The sequence below is a fragment of the Ostrinia furnacalis genome, unplaced genomic scaffold, assembly GCF_004193835.3.
Source record: "Ostrinia furnacalis isolate ACB-3 unplaced genomic scaffold, ASM419383v2 OfSCF0780, whole genome shotgun sequence".
Lineage (NCBI taxonomy): Eukaryota > Metazoa > Arthropoda > Insecta > Lepidoptera > Crambidae > Ostrinia > Ostrinia furnacalis.
Genome location: NW_021131019.1, coordinates 959,764 through 980,619, shown reverse-complemented (window position 1 = coordinate 980,619; position 20,856 = coordinate 959,764). Strand labels below are relative to the sequence as shown.

General features: G+C 37.8%; 1 protein-coding gene across 1 annotated transcript in view; it reads left to right on the top strand.

Annotated features, from left to right (window-relative positions):
- Sema2a (Semaphorin 2a) overlaps window positions 1–20,856 on the top strand; it is a 114,808-nt gene that overhangs the window by 50,873 nt on the left and 43,079 nt on the right. Inside the window, exons 3-5 of the mRNA XM_028300708.1 lie at window positions 15,316–15,403; window positions 15,985–16,036; window positions 16,409–16,471. Of these exons, the coding sequence (XP_028156509.1) occupies window positions 15,316–15,403; window positions 15,985–16,036; window positions 16,409–16,471 (203 nt within the window). The remainder of the gene's footprint in view (window positions 1–15,315; window positions 15,404–15,984; window positions 16,037–16,408; window positions 16,472–20,856) is intronic.

Below are 20,856 nucleotides of genomic sequence, written 5' to 3'. Positions count from 1 at the left end.
CAAACACATTCAAGCTCGTGACCTAACACGCAATTTTTTTCATGTAACTCACAATCCGGATATTAACAAGTCAAATACCAACTGGACCGATACCAATCCGGAATATCGAGACAAATCGGGACTGTTGAAACCCTACACGACGATCACAGAATTGGCATTTCGTCCACACTTCAGTAATTATCGACGGGAAAGTTTCTACCTCTGAATACTGAGCTATTACGGGACTAGAAAACGGCCCGGATCTAACTTCACACTTATTACGGTTACCAACTTGGATGCTGCAGTTTTGTTTTTAATTCGTCTTCGGAACTGGATCGAAAATTTACTTTTCTAGCGAAATTAGCGATTCGAACTATCTTGCAGTTTAATATGTTCTGATAAAAGTGGACGAAAGTTATTGAAATTCGAAATATTAAAATGTAGATATGAAATGATACAATGTCCTAATAAACATTACTTAATTATTGGAAAAAATGTTAATAATTTTTTTAATTACATCGTAATTCTTGACTCAAAAATTAATATGCCTACTTCAGGCCTTAATTTTCAAACTTACAATTTGAACGTCGGGTGCAGTAAATGCTTTAACTAATGTTTTGAGGCATCCCCCATGCAAACAACCAAACTTCTCCTAATTAATTGTAAGATTTAATCACGCTACTGGCAGTACAACCCTGCAATATTAGTAATCTATTCTCAACCTTACTTCTTCAACTTAATAATAATTTAGCAACTCTACCGCGCCTGTACACTTATAATTGCCCGTTTAATTTCTTCTGCCCCAAAGCTAATGCATTATTGCAAAATTTTAATCAAGGGTGTGAGGGTATTATTAAATTATGCATCCTGTCGTATGCACTCGAGGATTATAAATCTTAGAAGTTTGTTTAGGTAATGCCAAGTAGCCGTAATAATTGTAATAAATGTGTCTGCCCCGTGCTGTGCACACAGGCCGTTTATGGGACGAACCGTTTTAGCTAGTTTAGCCAGCTTCCACGCTAGTGCTATCATTATTACTTCTGTCTGCACCTACACAAAATGACTTTAGCAATCCAACGGTTTCAAACTACGCAATCTACTCACCTGGCAACATGTTCATGATACATTTTGATCTGCAAAATCAATATTAACAATAAAAGATGCGAATATTAAATTAAATCTTATGTACAGAAATACAATGAAATGAAATGGAAACAAGCAAATCTCCACGCGAGCGTTTGTTACCATAAGGGCGGCGGTACACTGATGCGGCGGCGTTATGATAAACTCGTTTATTGCCAAACACGAAACCGCACTCAGTCAATTTCGTGAAGCGTCCTTCAAAAGTGAGGAAGCTCAGACAGACAGTAATAAAGTTCGCTTTACGTGTTTCTGTAGTTTCCCGACGAATAAACTTAACCCTACAGCATCTCTCCGGGACCATTTCAAACCTCTTGCGCAAAAATAAAATTAAATTAAGCCTGGGATCTTCGCGAATGAATCGCGCCGAATCGGGCTCGTGTCGGGCCAAGATCAAATAATTTCATGAAAATGAACCCGGGGCATATTTAATTAACTCGACCTCCCCTATAAAGTGTACAAGAATTCCCCGGTTAAACATTAGCATTCGTCAGGAATTTAATTCGCACAACGGAAAATATTTATTTACACTTTTTGGAATTAACATTCTATTTATCCCCACACACGACTCTCAATAAGAGGGAAAGTAATTATTTTTATTGGATATCCTTTTTGCTAGAGAAGCTTTAATTACGTCGAGGTGCGTAACGACCGCGGGCGCGATGCGATCGCGCGAATGTTTACTGTGGTCGCAATATCAGCGCTTGCACTGAAAACTACTCGAAATCGCCGATTTCAGCTACATAATTCACTATCGCACATTCATCGCTTTGTTTCAACCTGTGGTTTCGACCCACGTCGCGCTAACTCACCACTATTTGCGAATATCGAAAGTTAGTACATCGCAGCAGGACTAGTCGATCCAATTTAATTCACTTAGCGGGAAAACAACAAACAACTGGACGTGATCGAACTTACCTCTAACAAGAGCAGATGCGTACAGAAATTAAGGGGATATCAGAGCTAATCAAACATTAAGCCGTACCTGGGGGTCGCTAAATAAATAGCTGAGGTAAATGAAAAACAGCCACGTTCGAACGGTGAGAATTCGGAGGAATTAATAAATATGCATAGCGCGTCTATGGCACATCCTCTGTGATTAGTCGAGGGGGCGCGGTGCCCCCCAGTGATACGGATAGGTGAGTGATACGGGGACACGGGGGCTGAGGAGCGGGCTAATAACGTGTTGTATCGGCGAATTCTTGGATATTGGCAATATAGCTCGATCACGTGTGCGCGTACTTTTGTCTACGCGGGCGCGTGTCGCGCCGCTCGATGGCCAATAAATATTAAATGAAACATCGGCTTTGTAGCAACGCTCCCGTCCCGAATGTCACACGCGGCTTTAGATATTGACTCAATTAAGATTTATGCATCGCACTCCAATTTCAATAATTGTTGCCGTATTGTTATTGCCCCTGCATATTGATTTCAACGCGTTGACTATTATAGTAGATAGTAGATGATTTAGATATTGGTACAATAATTACTAAGATAAGATAACAAAGTCATAAAAGTGAAAAGTTAACACCCCACCATAGGCAACTTTATTACATTTTAGTACACACAACCATAAAGATTTATTGCATATAGGAGGATACAGGTATGTGCACTTTATTACCCCTAGGTTCGAGATGCATTATATTTGGGAGTTACATGCTCCAGCGAGGCGTCTCCGGAGAAGAATTACTCCCAAGGTAAAGGGGAGCTGAGGCACCACTCAAAGAGGTACGCTCAACCATGATGCCGCCGACACGCCAAAATGTATCTATTTACGAACAACTAAGACTGAAAATACCTTGAACAATTTTGACAGTTCTATAAACTGGCAATGCTATATTCGTACATCCACTTAGCCGCTTGAAAGCCCATAAAGATAGAAAACCATCACCATGTTTTAAAGCTTTGATCTTTAAAGACATATTAAACGTGTAATACGCGACACATAAAATATAACTTTACGTCACGTTAAAATTATTTACTACGAAATAAACTCATGAGCTCGTATTTCATACACGTGTGTTTATAATGATTACTAGGACATTAAACAGTAATTAGAGTACTAATTATGTATATGGTATCACATCCCATTAAGTATGTGATACTGCAATTTATACCAATATTACTGATATGCAATAAATAAGTGCCACAGCTTCCACATTGGCAGCCGTGATTGCAGGATTAACCGGATCTTCCCACCTCATATTTATTGTTATTGCAGCTAGATTGCTCGCGTCGCCGAAATCAAATTAGTAGGTCGGATGCGGTCCTAAACAAATTTCAATTTTCAATTATTACCCCGTAGGATGCCCGCCTCCCCCGAGGTCCTATCTGACTTATTGCACGGACGCCTCAATAATGTATTCAGAATAATTGTACGCCGTACAGGTCCGATTGAATTCGTCCCCCCAGAGATAGAAAGTTTTGACTTATTGCATTACAACTTCGTCGATTACGCGGCCCGAAAACGAAATCAGTCAATATCGGGAGACAAATGACAACTGTACTTTGTTCCGCAATCTGTCATTTGTTTTTGTTTGATGCGAATTGTACATCTCAAGCTAAATTGGTGGGACGTGAGCATTCGCGGCTCGAGGCGAGCGCTTGCCGCGTCACGCTACTTATTGATTTCGTGCAGCAATAAAAGAATCGACGCCGACCTTAGCCTCCCCATACTCTTTCCAGTTCAATGAGCATAAATTGCAATAGGATTCCACGCAGTGGATGCCCCCAAATATTTCTTCGGAGCCGTCACTATCTTCCGCGAAGAAAAGGCGCAAAGATTTACCTGAGACCCTCATGGGCTATCGGTTAACATTAAAATATTTATTTTTCAATAAACCTTTAGTTGGGGTGGTGTCGTCGGGGAAAGCTGGCTGATTTTCTTTCTCACGGTCGAATGAGCATAATACCAATAAATCACGTTTGCCGGAGAAAATATAATTTCAATTCAATTTCAATTTATTTATTCCAAAAACAAAATACATTGTATAGGAAAATTAGACATTAAAACTCACACAATCCGCAATTCAATCAAAATAAAATTAATCCAATTTAACCCTAAAATTTCATTTCACATACTAGAATTAATATAAATGTCAGATTAAATAAATAAATAAAATTATTACACAATACATAATGTCAAAATTAATTAAAATACAATTAAAATAGAATAAAATAAATCCAATCTAACCCTAAAATTGCATTTCATATACTAAAGTCAATTGGTATTTATAAAGGTCAAATCACGGGGTGACATAGTTTATAGGTAATTTTTAGCCAAACAGTTGTACCTAATGATGTCTCGCGCGGAGTGTCGACGGGCGCCGCGCGGGAGCGTAAAATCCTATGATTGAAGTTTACGCAATTCGTTGCGTTTGCTTAAGATTTTATGTAAATTATTTTTGGAGTCTCCGAAAACATTTTCTCTGTATAAACGAGTACCTAACAAATTACACGCAAATAATTTTCAACATTAAATAAAACGCTATCGAGAGCGTCTCGATTTTCCATTTGGGGTATTTTATCGTTTTTCTTAAGCGGTTAGTAAACAATCTTTTTTCTACCTTTATTTAATTCTGTTATCGCGAGCGTCCAAGTCAACGGAGTATGAAAGCAAACAGATTCAAGGTAACATATTGAAAGAGAACCCCTGCTCATTCAGCCGACAATATGAAGCCAATAGTTGTATCGCGTCCCGCTCCGATGAATACTTACGCAAACAAGGAATAACAAGTGGCCGTATAAAAGTAACAAGGCGCGTGTCTCCAATACTCGCTGGAGACAAACAGGTACAATATCGAGAGATCCATAGTCGACACCGGCGGTATCAATAACCGGCCGCGAGTGGGGCCGGGGCGTGCTTCCAAGAGATTGCCGCCGATTACCGCACTCGATTGCTAACCGCGCTAGTGGGGCTTATTCTCTACTCTATGACGCACTCTACATTAATCAATTTTAATTCAAAGCGTAAACGATGCAGATGAAAACTATGACGAGCGAACTTCACTGCGTAAGTGCAATGAAAATACGAAAATAAACAGCTCATTTGACTTCGCAATAAACATCATCCCGTTGCCTATTCGAAGTACTCGTAGCACAATATTAAAAATGAATCCAATCCAGCGTGGTTAAGCGCTGGTAATCAATAAGCAGTTTAAATAATACGCAATAAAGTTCAATATTAGTGTTTTGTATTTCGTTTCGAGCGCGTCCCATTAGTAAAGCAAAGAATTTCCGCGATATTGAGAGATTGAAAATCAAACAATGCGAGCGCTGTAACATAATACCATTCGTTATTAAGACACAAATGTGGCATTAGAGGGAAATAAAGCAAAGGCGAAACTTGCGGGTACCGCGCGAGGGGAAGGCGACACAAAATGTTTATAGAGAGAACAGGGTAAGGGGGTAATGCTCGTAATAAAATTTTATACACCTTAATATTTCGCCGAACGATGAGTGGTGCCGTGTACGAACTCGTGTACCTAGCACAGAGTGGCGGAATTTACAGCTCTAGACAAATTCATTGTTTGTTTCACTTTTACTCTTCGTTATATCATCTTCTTTTATCTTAATCCCTAATGAGGTTCCTAAAGGCTTTGCGTCGTATGTTTCAAGTGGTAGTTCAACATCCAAAGCCTCTTTTAATGATGTCAAGAGGTGAAATATAAAGAGAGTATAATTGAAGCCGGTTTCTTTCAAGGCAGGCTTAGGGTAAATTAATCCCAATGGACGATCATGACGTGTCGGGTAAACAAACATCCCCGGGAGCGCCTCCGCTCACATAGACACCATTTCACTCTGAGATAATTTATGTAAATGAAATTCACATTACCCTGTTTCCTATTCGAAGCCGAGCACGCGGCCTGACATGTTTTCAGAGCATGTTTATTGCTGCGTTTTGTCTTTATTATCTCATCTCTGCCGTCACTACTCCGACTCGTGTGTCGCCGCACCGCCCGCCATATTTCATAATTTTTGCCGCTCTCGCCTGCAAATTCGTTTTTATCACGCGCTAAAAGCTATCTGATATAGTACCGGTATATACGAGTACATACGTTCTAGCTCAAATACGAGTACAAGCTGCGTTATTAAAATACATTTCAATTTAGCCGTGCCCGGCAGTAACTATTCTCTCTAAAAGCGGACGCTAAACGCATAATACTCCGCCAAGATTGAAAAACTTAATAAACTCCACAAAGCGATAACAGAAACTAGGAACCGGTTTTATGAGTGTTTTACGAAAAACGGTTCTAACACCGCAGAGCATTTTCGAAATTACCATCGGGGTCCTAATAAAGGCGTGGAAGTTTTAAGAGCGCGTTTCGCAAAAATACGGTGTCGCAGAAGTTTTCTTTATTAGTTTCCCCCTTTAATCCGGCCAGGCGTATCCCAATGTCTTTATGGCGAATTTTCAATCTGAGTCTGGGCGGAAGCCAATAAGAAATCAACTATTTGTTCCCTGATTCCGTGCATCGGTCGGGGAGCCCGCTTCTTTACGACTTCTTTTACGATTGGAGGTGCATTCGGAATTAGTCGGCGTCGAGAGAGCCTTTCCGTGTCTGAAGACGAATGCTAAAAGGATTACAATGACAGAGTTTGCGTTAAATCTGAAACTCAAACTTTTATAGCATATAGGCAAAGATTTTTATTTGGAAGTCGCATCCATAACTCGGTCGGCGAAACGACGCGATACTTTGAGCTGCAATGAAGCGCGTAATACCTGCCTTTAAATCACTGAAGTTTCCTCAACACAGACGAGAATGTTTCCGATATTGTTAACTTTCCTCCGAACATTTTCCGCCATTTTAAACATAATGGGCAATGCGAATACATTTTCGAAACACGTGCAGTCAAACAACTGGAAACTCATAAAAGTGCGCTGCTTTTAAGATTTTTAATGCAACTTTCAAAGAGTTTATTTTCATTTAGAAACTTATTTATTATTATCACAATAGAATTTGTATTTCCAGACATGTTTTCTCATTTTTGCAAGCGTATTTACTGTTCATTAATGACCTGAGAGATAGATCTACAAAGTCTTAATTAATTTTCGCAATACTTAATGATAGTGCCGGCGAAGAGATAATAAACCCGAGTTAATGAGAATTAGTCGGTGGAATTCAGCTGAATAATTAATCAGTTTCATGTAGTTATGCTTTGATATCCCGTTATTTCATTATATAGTATTTAGCATTCCCTGTGAAAGATATTAATTTCGTGTTAAATGAAGCGATGCGCGAATTAATTAACGTATTAAGCACATCATTTAACAAGCCGTCGTGACCGGTGTCACTATGATGATATGTCTTATGTTTTGAACAAAAGGAGGATGGGGAAACGGGAGTAACCTTTTTCTACATTTTTAATGTAATAAGACCATTAAGAATGAATATTTATCTAAGATATTTTTCTTATTATGGTCATAGGATTTATAAATCAATAAGGAATATTTAAAAAGGTTTCTAGATTTACCTTATTACTATAAGGTGCTAATTGAACCAATTCGTTATTATTTCTTATAAAAAGATATATTTTATTAAATTTTGTACAAAAACCGTAAACTTCACAACCCCTTCGTCTAAAGTAGAACGTGTCGTGTTGTTTAAAAATTAAGAACATAAAAAGGGATGGAGTCGAGATGAGCTCGCGTTAATACTTTACTGCAGCGTGAGATTACTCCGTTTCTTTTACGAGATTCTTTTAATCACCCCAAGTTCTATCGACCCCGACTTGAGAGCCCTCTATAAACTTGCCTTGATGTCCTTTATTAGGTCTTGAAATCGATTTTGTAATTACTAACGTTACATTTTAAAAGTACTTTAAAATCTCATCCCAGTCATATTTTACTAGTTCTTGTTTTCAATGGTTGGGTGTTTTTGGCGGTCAAGCTGTAGATCTTGACTACACAGGAGTTGCAGTGGTGGGAACGAGAGTTGAGAATAGTCCCATTAGTTAGAGTTTTTCAGTAAGTTGTTTCGATTTTTTTCAATATATTTCTTGTGGTTTTTTCGCAAAGAAAATAAAGAATTCATAACCACAGAATACAATTTTGCAGTTGAACTTTTCATCTTTCTTATAAATAAGTATACAGAGTCAAATAAGACTAAGTATCAAAATCTAACAATATTACTGACAAGGCAGTAAATTCACCCTTCATTACAGGCCTGATTCAATTCTTGAGTCTACCAAGTATTCTAAACTCATAATCGACGTCGTTACCGAATATGGGCCTAAGTTTTAACCAAGCAGTTCCTTTACACCCTGTATGAAACTTATTGGCTGTACCGTCATAACCGGGGATTGAAAGTTCGCAACATGTCTGACTACCCACGTTTTAGAACGCCAATACAGTCCACAGATTACGCGAACACGTGTCTCGATTAACTCGTAACTCTGTTCGACTCGGTTATCGAGTGTTCGCGACTCGTGACTGAAATCTTAGATGAAATTCTTACATCGTTATAAGGAACTCATTTATATTAGCTATGGAATTGTATGAATTATGAATATTTACGCGTAAACTTTTTAATGCATTTGTAACTTCCGCAGATCTATTTGCTTATATTCCTTGTGATAGAGCATCAAACTGCTAACTCTAGAATTTGAGTCGTTGTAGAGTTTCATTAATGTGCTTATTAAAAACCTTTTTTTCTTATAGAAATACAATAGATTGAAAGTCAATTATCCGACACATTGCCATGTAGTTGGCTACTAGCTATTGGCCATGTGATTTCATAATACACAAACAACAACAAAACGTCGCGTCGTAACGTAACCATGAAAAACGTGTACCTAATTACACCGAAACTTTTTCACTGTAACCAAAGTCCTTTATTTGCCGAAATCACGTAAAATATTAATTTCTACTTTGTCCGTTATTGTTGGAGACAGACCGATTGCGGCACGAAACAAACACCCGCGGGGCGCGTTCTGAATTAATCCAGTGCCGAGTGCGTATTACAGAGGCTAATGGGGCAAAGTTTCCATGTAAGCCAATTGTGTTCGGCTAATCTAATCGCTGCCGTGTACACGTTATGATACGAGCCGTTCCGATTGCCAAATGAAAAATACGCGGATTTCCTGCGCCTGTAATCGCTGCGTGATCCATCAAGCGGAACGATGGCGACTGCTCCGGCGCCTATTACGTATTGTCACGATATTAATATGGCTGATGTGCGTCGTTCTGATTCGACGCAAATTGAGCCATCAGAGCTGTCGTCATTTGTCATTCTATAACGGTTCCATAATTCTGTCGTGCTTAGTAATCTGCTTCGTTTTGCGTGCTATTTATAAGTTTTTAAATGACTGTCATTTTGTGGTAATTGCGCTACTTAACTAGTGCTTAAGTTTGTAATGAGCAGGTATTAAATAAGAGTGAAGAGCTTAAGCACTAGAAGATTTGCTAATATTTATCAAATTCCAGAAAACAACTGACTTCAACTACTCAGTATTCTAAGTTGATCGTCAATTTTCTTTTACCAACAAATAATTAAGGTATCACTCACAGTATACAGCTTGAACAGAATACCGAATATCATGTTACAATACAATTGTAGCTGGAAACAAGCGCCGTAACTTCCACGGACATTACAACTCGTAAGCATCGCGCAGCGTGTTGTTTGCTTAAACTCTCCTTGACCAAAATAATTTTGTGTGATAGGATCTTTGAAACGTGCGCTGGTTTATTATAACTTTCTTCTTTGAGCTCCAGCTGTGTTAAGGGGGTAGCCTACAACCCCCCTCCTCCCCCTTGGCCAGTATAGCAGTGTTCATGCGATAAAACAATTACCCCAATGAAGTCACGTTCGCTACATATAATTTCGTAACCGAAAAACTGCGAAACTTTTTCAATGTTTGTGACATTGCGTAAGAGACTACCAAACAAATACAAACTATTCAGTAATTTTTATTTAAGTGCCGTACACTCAATTTGAAATAAAGTTAACCCCAATATTTTCTAAATACCCAGTTATTTGCCCGTATGAACTGAATGTGACATGAGGTTATGTATCTGAAACAAACGGGCATTTTGTGGGTGATTTGCGATCGCGCTGTCGCACTCGAACGGATACTATAAGTCGGCCGTTTGGTGTAGTGGTTCAGAACGGACTACTATGCCGAGAGGTCCCGGGTTCGATTCCCGGCCGGGCAGAAATTGAAATGATGAATTTTAATTTCTGTGACGGGTCTGGGTGTGACTATGTATAATATTTATGTATTTAAAAAAATAAGTATATAAGTAGTATATCCGTTAAGCTAGCACCCATAACACAAGCATTAAGTTGCTTACTTTGGGGCTAGCTGGCGCTGTGTGAAAATTGTCCAAAGATTTGTCCAAAGATTTATAATTAGTATCTTTACACACTTAGAAGTATAAAACAAAGAGGCTGTCGCTGTCTGTGCCCTTAGTTCTATACGGATTTTAATGCGGTTTTTAGCAGCAAAAAGGTTTACGTATAATACACAGCACCTGTGCGAAACCAAGGCGGGTTGCTAGTTTAATATACCATTTTTCCTTAAAATATATAAAAAAGAAACAACAAGATCTGGTAGTTAATCCTTTCTAACAAGGTACAATCTTAATTGTTGCTAATCCGTTCGTGTTTTGTTTCAACTCCATGTCCCAAACAAAAAGTCTTGCTAATTAATAAAAAAAGTTGTGGAATTAAAACAATAGGCGGTTACAATCAGATTCAGTGGTTACATTGTCGTGTTACCGGTAAACGAATCGCGTGCCCGCGCTGCCCCAACGAGCCCCTAGGATCTTGATATGCCCTAGCCCATACTAATTATACTTTTGCTTATTACCTGTGACCTCAAGTAGCGAAAGACTAATTACTGAGTCTATCAGGAACAACTCGAGACACGTATTAAAACTTCAATTAAGATAAAGAAAGCTGAAAATTTAATCAACGTATAAACGCTTACCAACTAGAACTCGCCCAACAAAAAATAGAAAAATGTAGTAGAGAATGCCGAATACGAGTATAAAAATTGTTGCAAAATTATTTTATACGCTGTCTCGAGGCTTATTTGAATACGACCACACGTATACGTTCATTCTATGCAAAATATGACGAAGCTTCATATGATGCATACAGGAGTGAACAATATTTAAAACTGGGGCCCGCACCAGTTACAAGTTTATTGTGATCCGCGTATGTAAAAGATTGAATGATGAAAAATGCACTAGCACTGAATTTGTGATTCTGACAGGATTCGCAATGAAAGATAGCACGACAGGCGGGCGCGGCTTGCCGCTGAAATATGTAAGTATTTCATAGTGTCGAATCTCTTGGCTGAAAAAATTCTTGATGATTTGTACACGTAGTGGCGCGCCGAAAATGTATTCGTGTATTTTCCTTTGCTTTTAGCGTAATTGTTTCTGAATCATTAATAATATTCCCATCCGCTATGGATATCTTTCTGGGAATCTTGCTAATATTGTGTTTCTTGTAACTAAAATAAACGAAATCGTAATAAGATGAAATGAAGACAGTCAACACTCAACATCAGGTTATTTCCAAGCGATCTCTCTAATGGCCGCCGACAGACTTCAAATGTTTTTGTTATCGTATAAAATTACATCGCAATAAAAGTGAACACTTTCATATATGGAATTTCAAATATGTCGTAAAATAATACTTGGAATGAACTCTCGTAGTTGTCTTTGATCTAAGTATAGTTTGAAAATATATTTTGCTAGCAATTTATGCTTTAACATTCAAAGAGAGAATTTTACGGCTGCTGAAATGTTTTTAATATTTTTCAATTTAAAAGGGGATAATGCTAATGCTAATATTATTCACTCTCCTAAATATTGATAGCTAAAAATATTTGACAGGCGATTTCTACAATCGACAAAATGCATTTGAATTAAGCTGCAGCAGGTGTCTCTACACTATAACAAAACTTTTTGACAATATAAGCTTACATAATTATTGTTCCTGAAATACACGTCATAACTCTGTTTCCTCCATTTAGCTACGTTCCTAGGCTTATTGATCTACCTACACGTGAAAGCATGTGAACAGGCATGCCATATAAAGCATTCAGTCAACTTCAGACGTCACAGAGTATGCAAATCCATGCAACAAGGTTGCCGTCCCACCGGCGACGCTGCAAGGCTGCAGTCGCGAGCGCGCCACAGTGCATTTGAAATAAAGAAGTACATATTCATATTAGCTTTATTCAAAGCCCTATTACTCGTAATCAACCTTAAAATATTGTCTTAGAAGAAGAAGGCTCTTTCAGCCTAAGGAGGCTTATTCATCCAGCTATTGCTAGGCATTTTCTTGAGTTCGTCGTTATTGAGCAGGTCTTACTATGGTTGTGTCCACAATCTGCGAAGATTAATAACATTATCATAATATTATGAACTTGCATCACAGTGTTTGTAATAATATTAACCCAATATGATTAAACATTCTGCGTCGTATTAAATATCAATTAATTATACTTATTTCTCCTGGATTTATTAGCATTTAAGATGCAAAGTTTTGAAAAACCTATTGTCGCGGTTGATAATTTAACCCACGATTTCAGAATTCAGATTCCAGAGCAGTCGCCCAGCAAGCGAAGGAAATCTTTACTTTTGCGCGGACTAGCTTTACCGTTTAAACAAACATTGACTATGGCGATGACTGCAACTCAGTCGCGAGCCGCTGCGCCTGCCCAATTCCCGATGCCGATGTCGCATTCCCAAAACGAACTCCATTTGGCGCAGCGAAACATTGTCACATAGCAGACATCTGATGCTTGAAATATTTTTAAATTAAACTTTTTACGACTTTGCAAAGTAGATGTTGCAAATAAAGTACTTGAAAACTTGATATTGGTCAGAAAAAGTGGGTGCATCAAGCATGTATGATCCAGCGCCAGAGGGCAGAGTATAAAATGATAACAGTCAAATTCCATGGCGTGGACAACATAAAATTAGACTCTATACGTAGGAGTATGTATGTATACTTAAAAAGTGTAAAAAAATACTTTCACACTGACACACTGCGTTCTAACTCAATACAACTAGCCTAGCCTACCATCTAGTTTTCATACGATGACTCGAACTCTGTTTTGACTGTGTTATTCACTACTCCACAAACATAATAATTTCAATCACTATTGTCATAAATATATCCGAAAGACGAAGTTTATGTCCAGAGTCCTTAAATCGGATAGGCCCTAAAACAATTGCAGGACAATATTTGTTTCCAGTTTTATTTGTTCGGGCGCAGTCAATTTGTAGTTGTAGCCCGCCCTTATAAAAGTAGCCATTGTTGTTCGGTGCGTGACTCGATCCCGCTCGGCTGTTAGCTGGACGCGTGACCAGTACGTCTAGGACTATTCTGGAATACTGCTTAGAATGAAAAGCATAGTAAATTGATGTTTACATAATAGTATAAACCTATCATTAATTACGTGTATTCTTTAAAAATCATGAAGGACTTGTTACACGGGATGCGGTTTGTAGTCAAGTAAAAGTAAATGCAGCCCGCATCATATAACATGTCAATAAAAGTACCTATTTTTTTATAATTAGGCTTTTATAAAGCGCCTTTACACTCCCTGTGTAACCATACCACTGCTTCAAGGACATAATGTAGGCTAATGCTGGGAAGAAGCAATGCAAGAAAACCTATAAGTTTAGTGACTCGATTTTCAAATATTATCCGGCTTTTGTACCCATCATGTCGTATTCATGATTGTACAGCCTTCAGCAACTGTCAATATCGGCTGGCTGCTTTCTATTTTAAATATTTTCTCAAACTTTCATTCAATTATTGAATGAAAAGGGAGGTTATACAAACCGCCACAATAAAGGTACAAGAATCTATAGTCGCCCAAAACAGTAAAACGAACGCACGCACCCCTACGTGTCCTACGAACTTTAATAATAGGTATATAAGACGTGTGCCCGTGCAAATTCAAAGGAATGAGACAATCAGAGAACTCATTCTAGTCAGACCTTACTTAGCGATTCAATGTAATAATAAAAACTGACTGTAAGGGATGATTTTCACCCCAACAAATTAAGAAAATACAAGAAAATATTATGAACTGTTTCTGCAAGTTGATCAAGATGTTTAGGTTCCTTACGTAAATAATGAATTATTTATATCATTTCCAAAATTTTGCTACTTTTATCTACACTAATATTCCATTTAAAGTTAAGAGACTTTATTAAACATGAGTTTCAAGTTTTTGGATTTGACGTGTTGATCACATAACTTCGTGTTTTGCAAATAAAATAGCACTCGCGGCCGCCCGCGACTTCGTGCGTGTGGATCCCGTTTTACCCCCTTAGTGGTGGACTTTCGTAAAATCCGTTCTTAGCAGATATTTACACCTTATACTTATCGAACCTATCTGTCAAATTTCTAGGTTGTAGGTGTTTTAGTTTCTGGGATGTCGTGATTAATCAGTGAGTGGTATTTCGAGTTTCGCTACATTCGATTGCTACATTCAAATCATATTTTTTCTGGTTGTATGTCAGAATGAAATCTTCAGCATCCGTACAGAGAACAGAACCTTTGATGTTATTCTATTCTGGGCTCCAATAGCTCAAACACTCGCGTGTGACCTTCGTGGCCTTTGATGTACCTTTGATCATCTTGTTTATAAAAATATCTGCTTACATTATTGGAATTTAGGACATATCGCGAATATTTTGTCCTTATTTTATGTGTATGACATACATTTTCTGAAAGGTAATAAATATTAACAAGGATATAATGTTTGTGTTAACGGTGCCACCATTAAACCGAGTGTACTTCATGCAGTCTAAACACCAAACCCGCCGACATAAGTTGTCCTTTTTACATGTTGTCAAAGTCATAGAAAGTACAAGTAGTCGACATTCTTTTGAAATAAACCCGCCGACACCAATCTGCCGGGCTGACGGCGCACTTGTAGTAGACCTTTGAACGAGATTAATAGAACGAAACTTTGGAAGAGAGAACATTAAAACTAAATATTGCATTGTAGTTTGGCTGTCTAAGAAGTTGTGCACTTTGAGCTTCTAACTAATAAGATAAAGAAAGATGGGCATTTTATTCCTCCCGATATAAGTGGCGGTAACTTGATTTTCAAAAGTTAGATAGGTACGTTCCTATTTCCAAAAGTTCGACGAATATTACAATAGCCTTTAGATTCGACATAATTATAAATATTTAACACTGTTTTCTTTCTTTACAGATCATGTACGCGAGTTTTCGTGTGGAACTCTCTACTACAGAACTTTCTTCGTGGATTCCAAACGGGATGCTTTATACGTCGGCGCTATGTAAGTAGATCATTTAAAAAAGTTCACTAAATAACAGTAGTTTAAGTTTATACTCACCTAGGCACGTACTGGAATAATGACGTTGTAATTTTTTAACCTTAGTTTGTAGCAAACTTTGCAATCTCTGATTAAGAACCCACCCAATTATAAACGTCTTTATTATTTTCAAACGTATCGTAAACCGATTTTATACTTTAACGACTCAGTGACACTTTATCACTCCAATAAAAATAAAATAATATTAGTTTATTTACCCTGCCTTCATTTTACGCGAAAGTAGTTCTTAATACGGAGCACAAAGTGCTACATTGTATTTATATAGTGTTTGCTCTACTAGCTCAATATGATGAGGTGATATGGGTCGCTGCGTGTCACGAAGGCTACACAATACAGGAACTAATAAACTGGCCCATTTTCTGAAATAAAATGATCACCGTTAACATTCTTTTACTGCTTTTAGCGACAACATTGTACCCTAATTCTATTTCGGAAAGCAAAAGGAACTTTTGTTATCCCCTTGAATAGCTGAAGTTTGAGTTTAGGTGAGGATGTTATGCTCACAAAGTTTTCTTTTCTTTCAGGGACCGGCTGTATCGGCTCAACATGAACAATATTAGCGCATCGCATTGTGAAGTGAGTTTTTTTTTACATACTTGCTCGTTAAATGGTTTTAATGCAAAGGTTTTATTATCAAAATTGACGTAACAATTTGTTGTTCAATAATATTATCTAGAGCAAATAATGTGTATCAAGTGGGCAATAAACAATATGCATTTTATGATATTATGGCAAATTATAGAAAATACATTATTAGCTGCAATGATAATTATAATAACATTAATTTAGTACTTAAATCCCTTCTAGAATGTAAAGTTATTGAGAATATTTTCAAAGATTTGGGCTAGAGAGTTTTAGTAAGCATTACAAGGAAAACACCCTCAACATTGTGTTTCTAATTCCCGAACCCAGACAAGTTTTCTCTAAAACCTTTATTTTCTTCCACAGAGGGATTCGATAAATTTGGAGCCGAGCAACGTAGCCCAATGCGTGTCGAAAGGCAAGTCGGAGGTGAGTCGGCCATTAAGCCAAATGGAACGCGTCTCTGGCGCAATTTAATTAAAAACTTGCTTATTTCCCGTTGAATTACTCGCAACTAGCACTATTTCTATCAAGGGTTAATCCTATTTTTAACAGTGAACGGCGGGCGGCGGCATATTTCATGGCGGGAGCTTAGAGCGCGCGGTGGCTCGCTATATTAAAGCCGTTAATTTTGATTTACAATCGCGGCGTAAAAGCAATATTTGTTTTATTTCTCGGCCTCTCCCTCTCTAAGATCGGGGAACGATTATTGCGATGCTCGCGATCGACTAATTCGATAATAGCGAGGCTCTTACGGCCGAGTGCTTTTCTTCGCGTTGTGAACGATTTTGACGTTCTCCCTTTCAATAAACTGTATTAGGTTGTAATAAATTGCATAACGTCTAATTGAACAATAAGTGATAGGTTTTCTTTTTCGTCATTTTCTTACAAATGTTTTTAGTGACGAATATAAAACTAAAAACACAACAAAGCTCGAGTCCATTAAATTATCGAAAAACACATAGGTTTTACAATAAAATTCACCAGGTGAAGTGATTATAAGATTTTTTTATATAGCTACCTAACATAAAAACTTAAAGTACATAGGTCGGAAATAATGATACCCTGCACATAAACTGGTTTACTCTTATGTGTCTACGATGAAACGTATTAACTAAAGCAAACTTAGTTTTATACCCGCATGTTGCCTCGGCAAACAGGGTTATACATCTAATAAGAGAGTCATAAAGCTCGAAACCAGAAATGGAATGTCTCATGCGAAATGTATAAAGTCTCAAAGTAAGCAGTAAAACCCCTTTGCGACTCTAAAAGGTATCTTCACAAAAGGCAAAAAGTGTCGCAAGCAAATTCACAAGTTGGTTCAACTCTGGATCCGGCATGTATGGGCGAATAAAGGTCAAACTTTAGCAATAGCGCTGAAGGAAGGCAATAGACAACATGGTCCCAACTCTTCCGATGTTAAAAAAAAAAGTAAATTTGTTTTATTAGTATCAAAGAGGGCCATAAAAAAGAAATCTCCCGAGTCTATCACCTCGCCGGCAGAGGACCGGCCACTCGTGAAGGCTATAATCAAAGTTTCTCGCTGTCGGCGAGTTTTCCTTTCTCTAAACACGATGTCGTAACACGAAAAAGGCTGGAAAAATGCCGTCGGCGAAATTCCCGTTAAGGCGACCACGGCCCGGGCCTGTTGTTTTAAGTTCGCCTCTCTTTGTGACGCTATTAAGGAAAATTCACGGGCGAAGTAAATCACTGTTTGAGATTTTTAAAGAATCAAAATGTTCGCTGGCTTAGTTCGATATGCTCGAGCGGTGTGATCCTGTTATACGGTCCGTAGAATGATTTCGAAACTTCGCAGATTTTTTTTAACAATAAGGTTTTGAAGATTGGATTGGACTGTATAAAGGACATTGTCAGAAACCGCCTAAAAACCGCCCAAAAACATTAACCCATCATAATTATTTTCTATTTTTTTTAATACATTAAGCACCCATTCATTCTAATGGACACTTAAGCATTGAAAAATTAAATAAATAAGTCTTTTAACGTTTATTCTATAATACTATTACAACTTCCGGACGTTTTGGTGCGTGGCATGGTCTAAAACCTATCAAGTTCCATAATTTTTGCCGATAAAATCTGTACGAGGCATTACCGTACTTTATTNTGTTGTCTTTGGCATAGACTACGACGGTAGTCATGGAGATAGGAGTTTGTTATCTCGTGTCAGATGTAAATGGTGAAAGGAAAACTCATGATTCGTGTTATTTTTATGCAATATGTAGGTATTTTATAAAAGTGGAACTCCGAGTGATCTCCAAAACCCATTCTATTATTATATACGATTCGGCTTCGATATCTATAATACAATAGGAGTTTATTTCATGTGTCAGATGACAAGGGTGGAAACAACCTACGATTCATTTTGTTTATTTACGTGCAATATGTGGGCATATTATAAAAGTGGAATGCCGAGTTGTATTTCTAAAACTTGTTCTATTATTTTATACTATTTGGCTGCGACTCGGCGTGACGACAATACAAAACATTTTTCGCGAATCGGTGTTCATACATTCACACAATACATTAGACGCCATGTTGTCATAAACGACATATTATAAAATCGCTGTGATTTAATATTCTTAATCATTAATTTTATGGCAAGTGTCCACCAGGAATCATTGTTCTTACACACAGAATCGTATTATTTCGCTTTCGGGTAGTAATATGTCAAAATTGTTGGTTCTTAGGCGAATAATGTATGGAGAACGAACATTGTCCTTTAAGATTTATAACTATTGACCATCACTAAAAAAATGGCTTGTTTGCCCTAATTTTCCTTTGATTGTTCGCATAATTTTGGGAAGATACTGTCTCTACTTCCAGATATCATGTTTATTTCAATTGGACCTTTATTCGGTTGTTAGTGTATTTTCTACGACGAAGCAGTTTTTTTTAGCTGATACATACTTAGGTTTTTCTTTTTGGATTTTTACAAAAGCACTTACTTAAACTTTTCCTCCAGCAGCACTCAATATCCCCGATCGCTATGATAGCGACCGAAAAGCAAAAGCGCATTGGCAATGCAAATCGATACTCTTAAAAACCTAATAAACGCCGCTACAGGAAAATAGCGCACGAAAAAAAATCATTTGGTCGAAGAACGCGAGAAAAGCCGACCGTAAATCTACTTACGTACAAAGTGGCGAATAATTAACGAAATGGAGCAATCGAAGGCATTAGTTCGGAGTGAACTTATGCGAGAGCCGGCTAACTGCCGTTAAAAGAAACTTAGACGTGAGCCTGATTGTTCTTGTGCTTAATTCTGATTGTTTCTGCAAAACAGTTTTCTGTTCGCGTCAGTACAGCGGCTGAACGCTCAGAGTATATTAATCCGATAATTACTTTAGAACAATCTCTCGGAAAGTTGCCTCCGTGAGGCCGAACCAAGAAACTGTGGCGGAGTTTTTGCTACGGAACAAAACACTCCGGTAATTGTTTAGTTATTTACGTGTGGCCACTGCGTTAATATTATACGCCTATTAGAACTCTGCCCGCTTTAATTCTGCAGCGTCGACCCTTAATACAATAATTTATTGTACCAAATATAGCTGGCTGCAAAATAAACGATTTAACCAATTAATTACGTATCACAGCTCCATAATTTTAGACAGGTACGGAACCTCGTTAAGTTGCCAAATTAACGAACATTTTGCGTTTCATAATAATGCTAAAAATAAAAATGCTTTTACTTGAAAATGCAATGTACAGAATTTAATGTGATTGAGTACTCGGATATTATTCGACCTGCTCTGAATCTTCGAAATATCCATTTACAATTCAGTAAGCGTTACGTTACGCCTAATATTTCTTGACTTACAGCAACAATGAGTCCATTGTTAGTCCTTTGCACATGATTTACTCCCACGTTATTTCCTTGAAAACGTCCCTAATACTCGGAATCTACACAGCGGCGGGTCTGAGGTCATAAATATATCCTCTTGGAAATATGTTGGCGTCATTTTTCTATTCCATTTGTGTTTCGGTATGCGACAGTGGCGCCCAGTGCGGGCTGACGTGCAGAAAATTAGTTTCAATCCCAGGGCAACCGCGGCGACCGCCCAATCTGCGACATAGACAATACCTGCAACGCTTTTGTCAAATGCCTTGATGATTCTCGTGCGGCTTGAGTGACTGCGGTCAGTTTTGTTTCGTTATGTACTTTTGATCTTGGCAGTACTTAGGTAGACCTACTTGGCTTTTCTTCTATTTTTATGTTATTTAAAAAAAAATGCTCAGTATTTCCTAATAATTGTGAAAACTGCCTTTTGAATCTGTAAAGGTCCGTTATTTTGAAAAAAAAAATAAGATTCTCCGAACGGGCATATTAAAATGACGGTTTGACACAGCATTTCAGTAGCACTAATATAAAAAAAAACTTTCGAAAGTAAATTCTTAGGAATTTCAAATTTTTTTCTTCGGTTTTACTTTAATACCTGAAATTTTAAAATAATCAACATGAAAATATTTTATTAAAAATTAAGTTCGCCCAAACTGTCAGTACCAAGCAGACGTGTTCAGTTTTTTGAAAGATTAATCAGTTTTGCGCCGAAATGAACTGCACAGGCCAGTTGAGCGGGATGCTTTGTCCGCGGACGAGCGATGCATTATTTCTGTCGTTCCGAATATTAATGCACCGTTTAATATTTATGTTGGACGCAAATTTGCATAATCACGGCCTGTGAACACTCATACACACTCGTACTTCGCGAATCACTATTATTCCAACGAATTTCGCCCGGGGTATTTAGTAAATAAATTCGATTCCCTCCATTTTGGTCTCGCTCGTTGCTGGT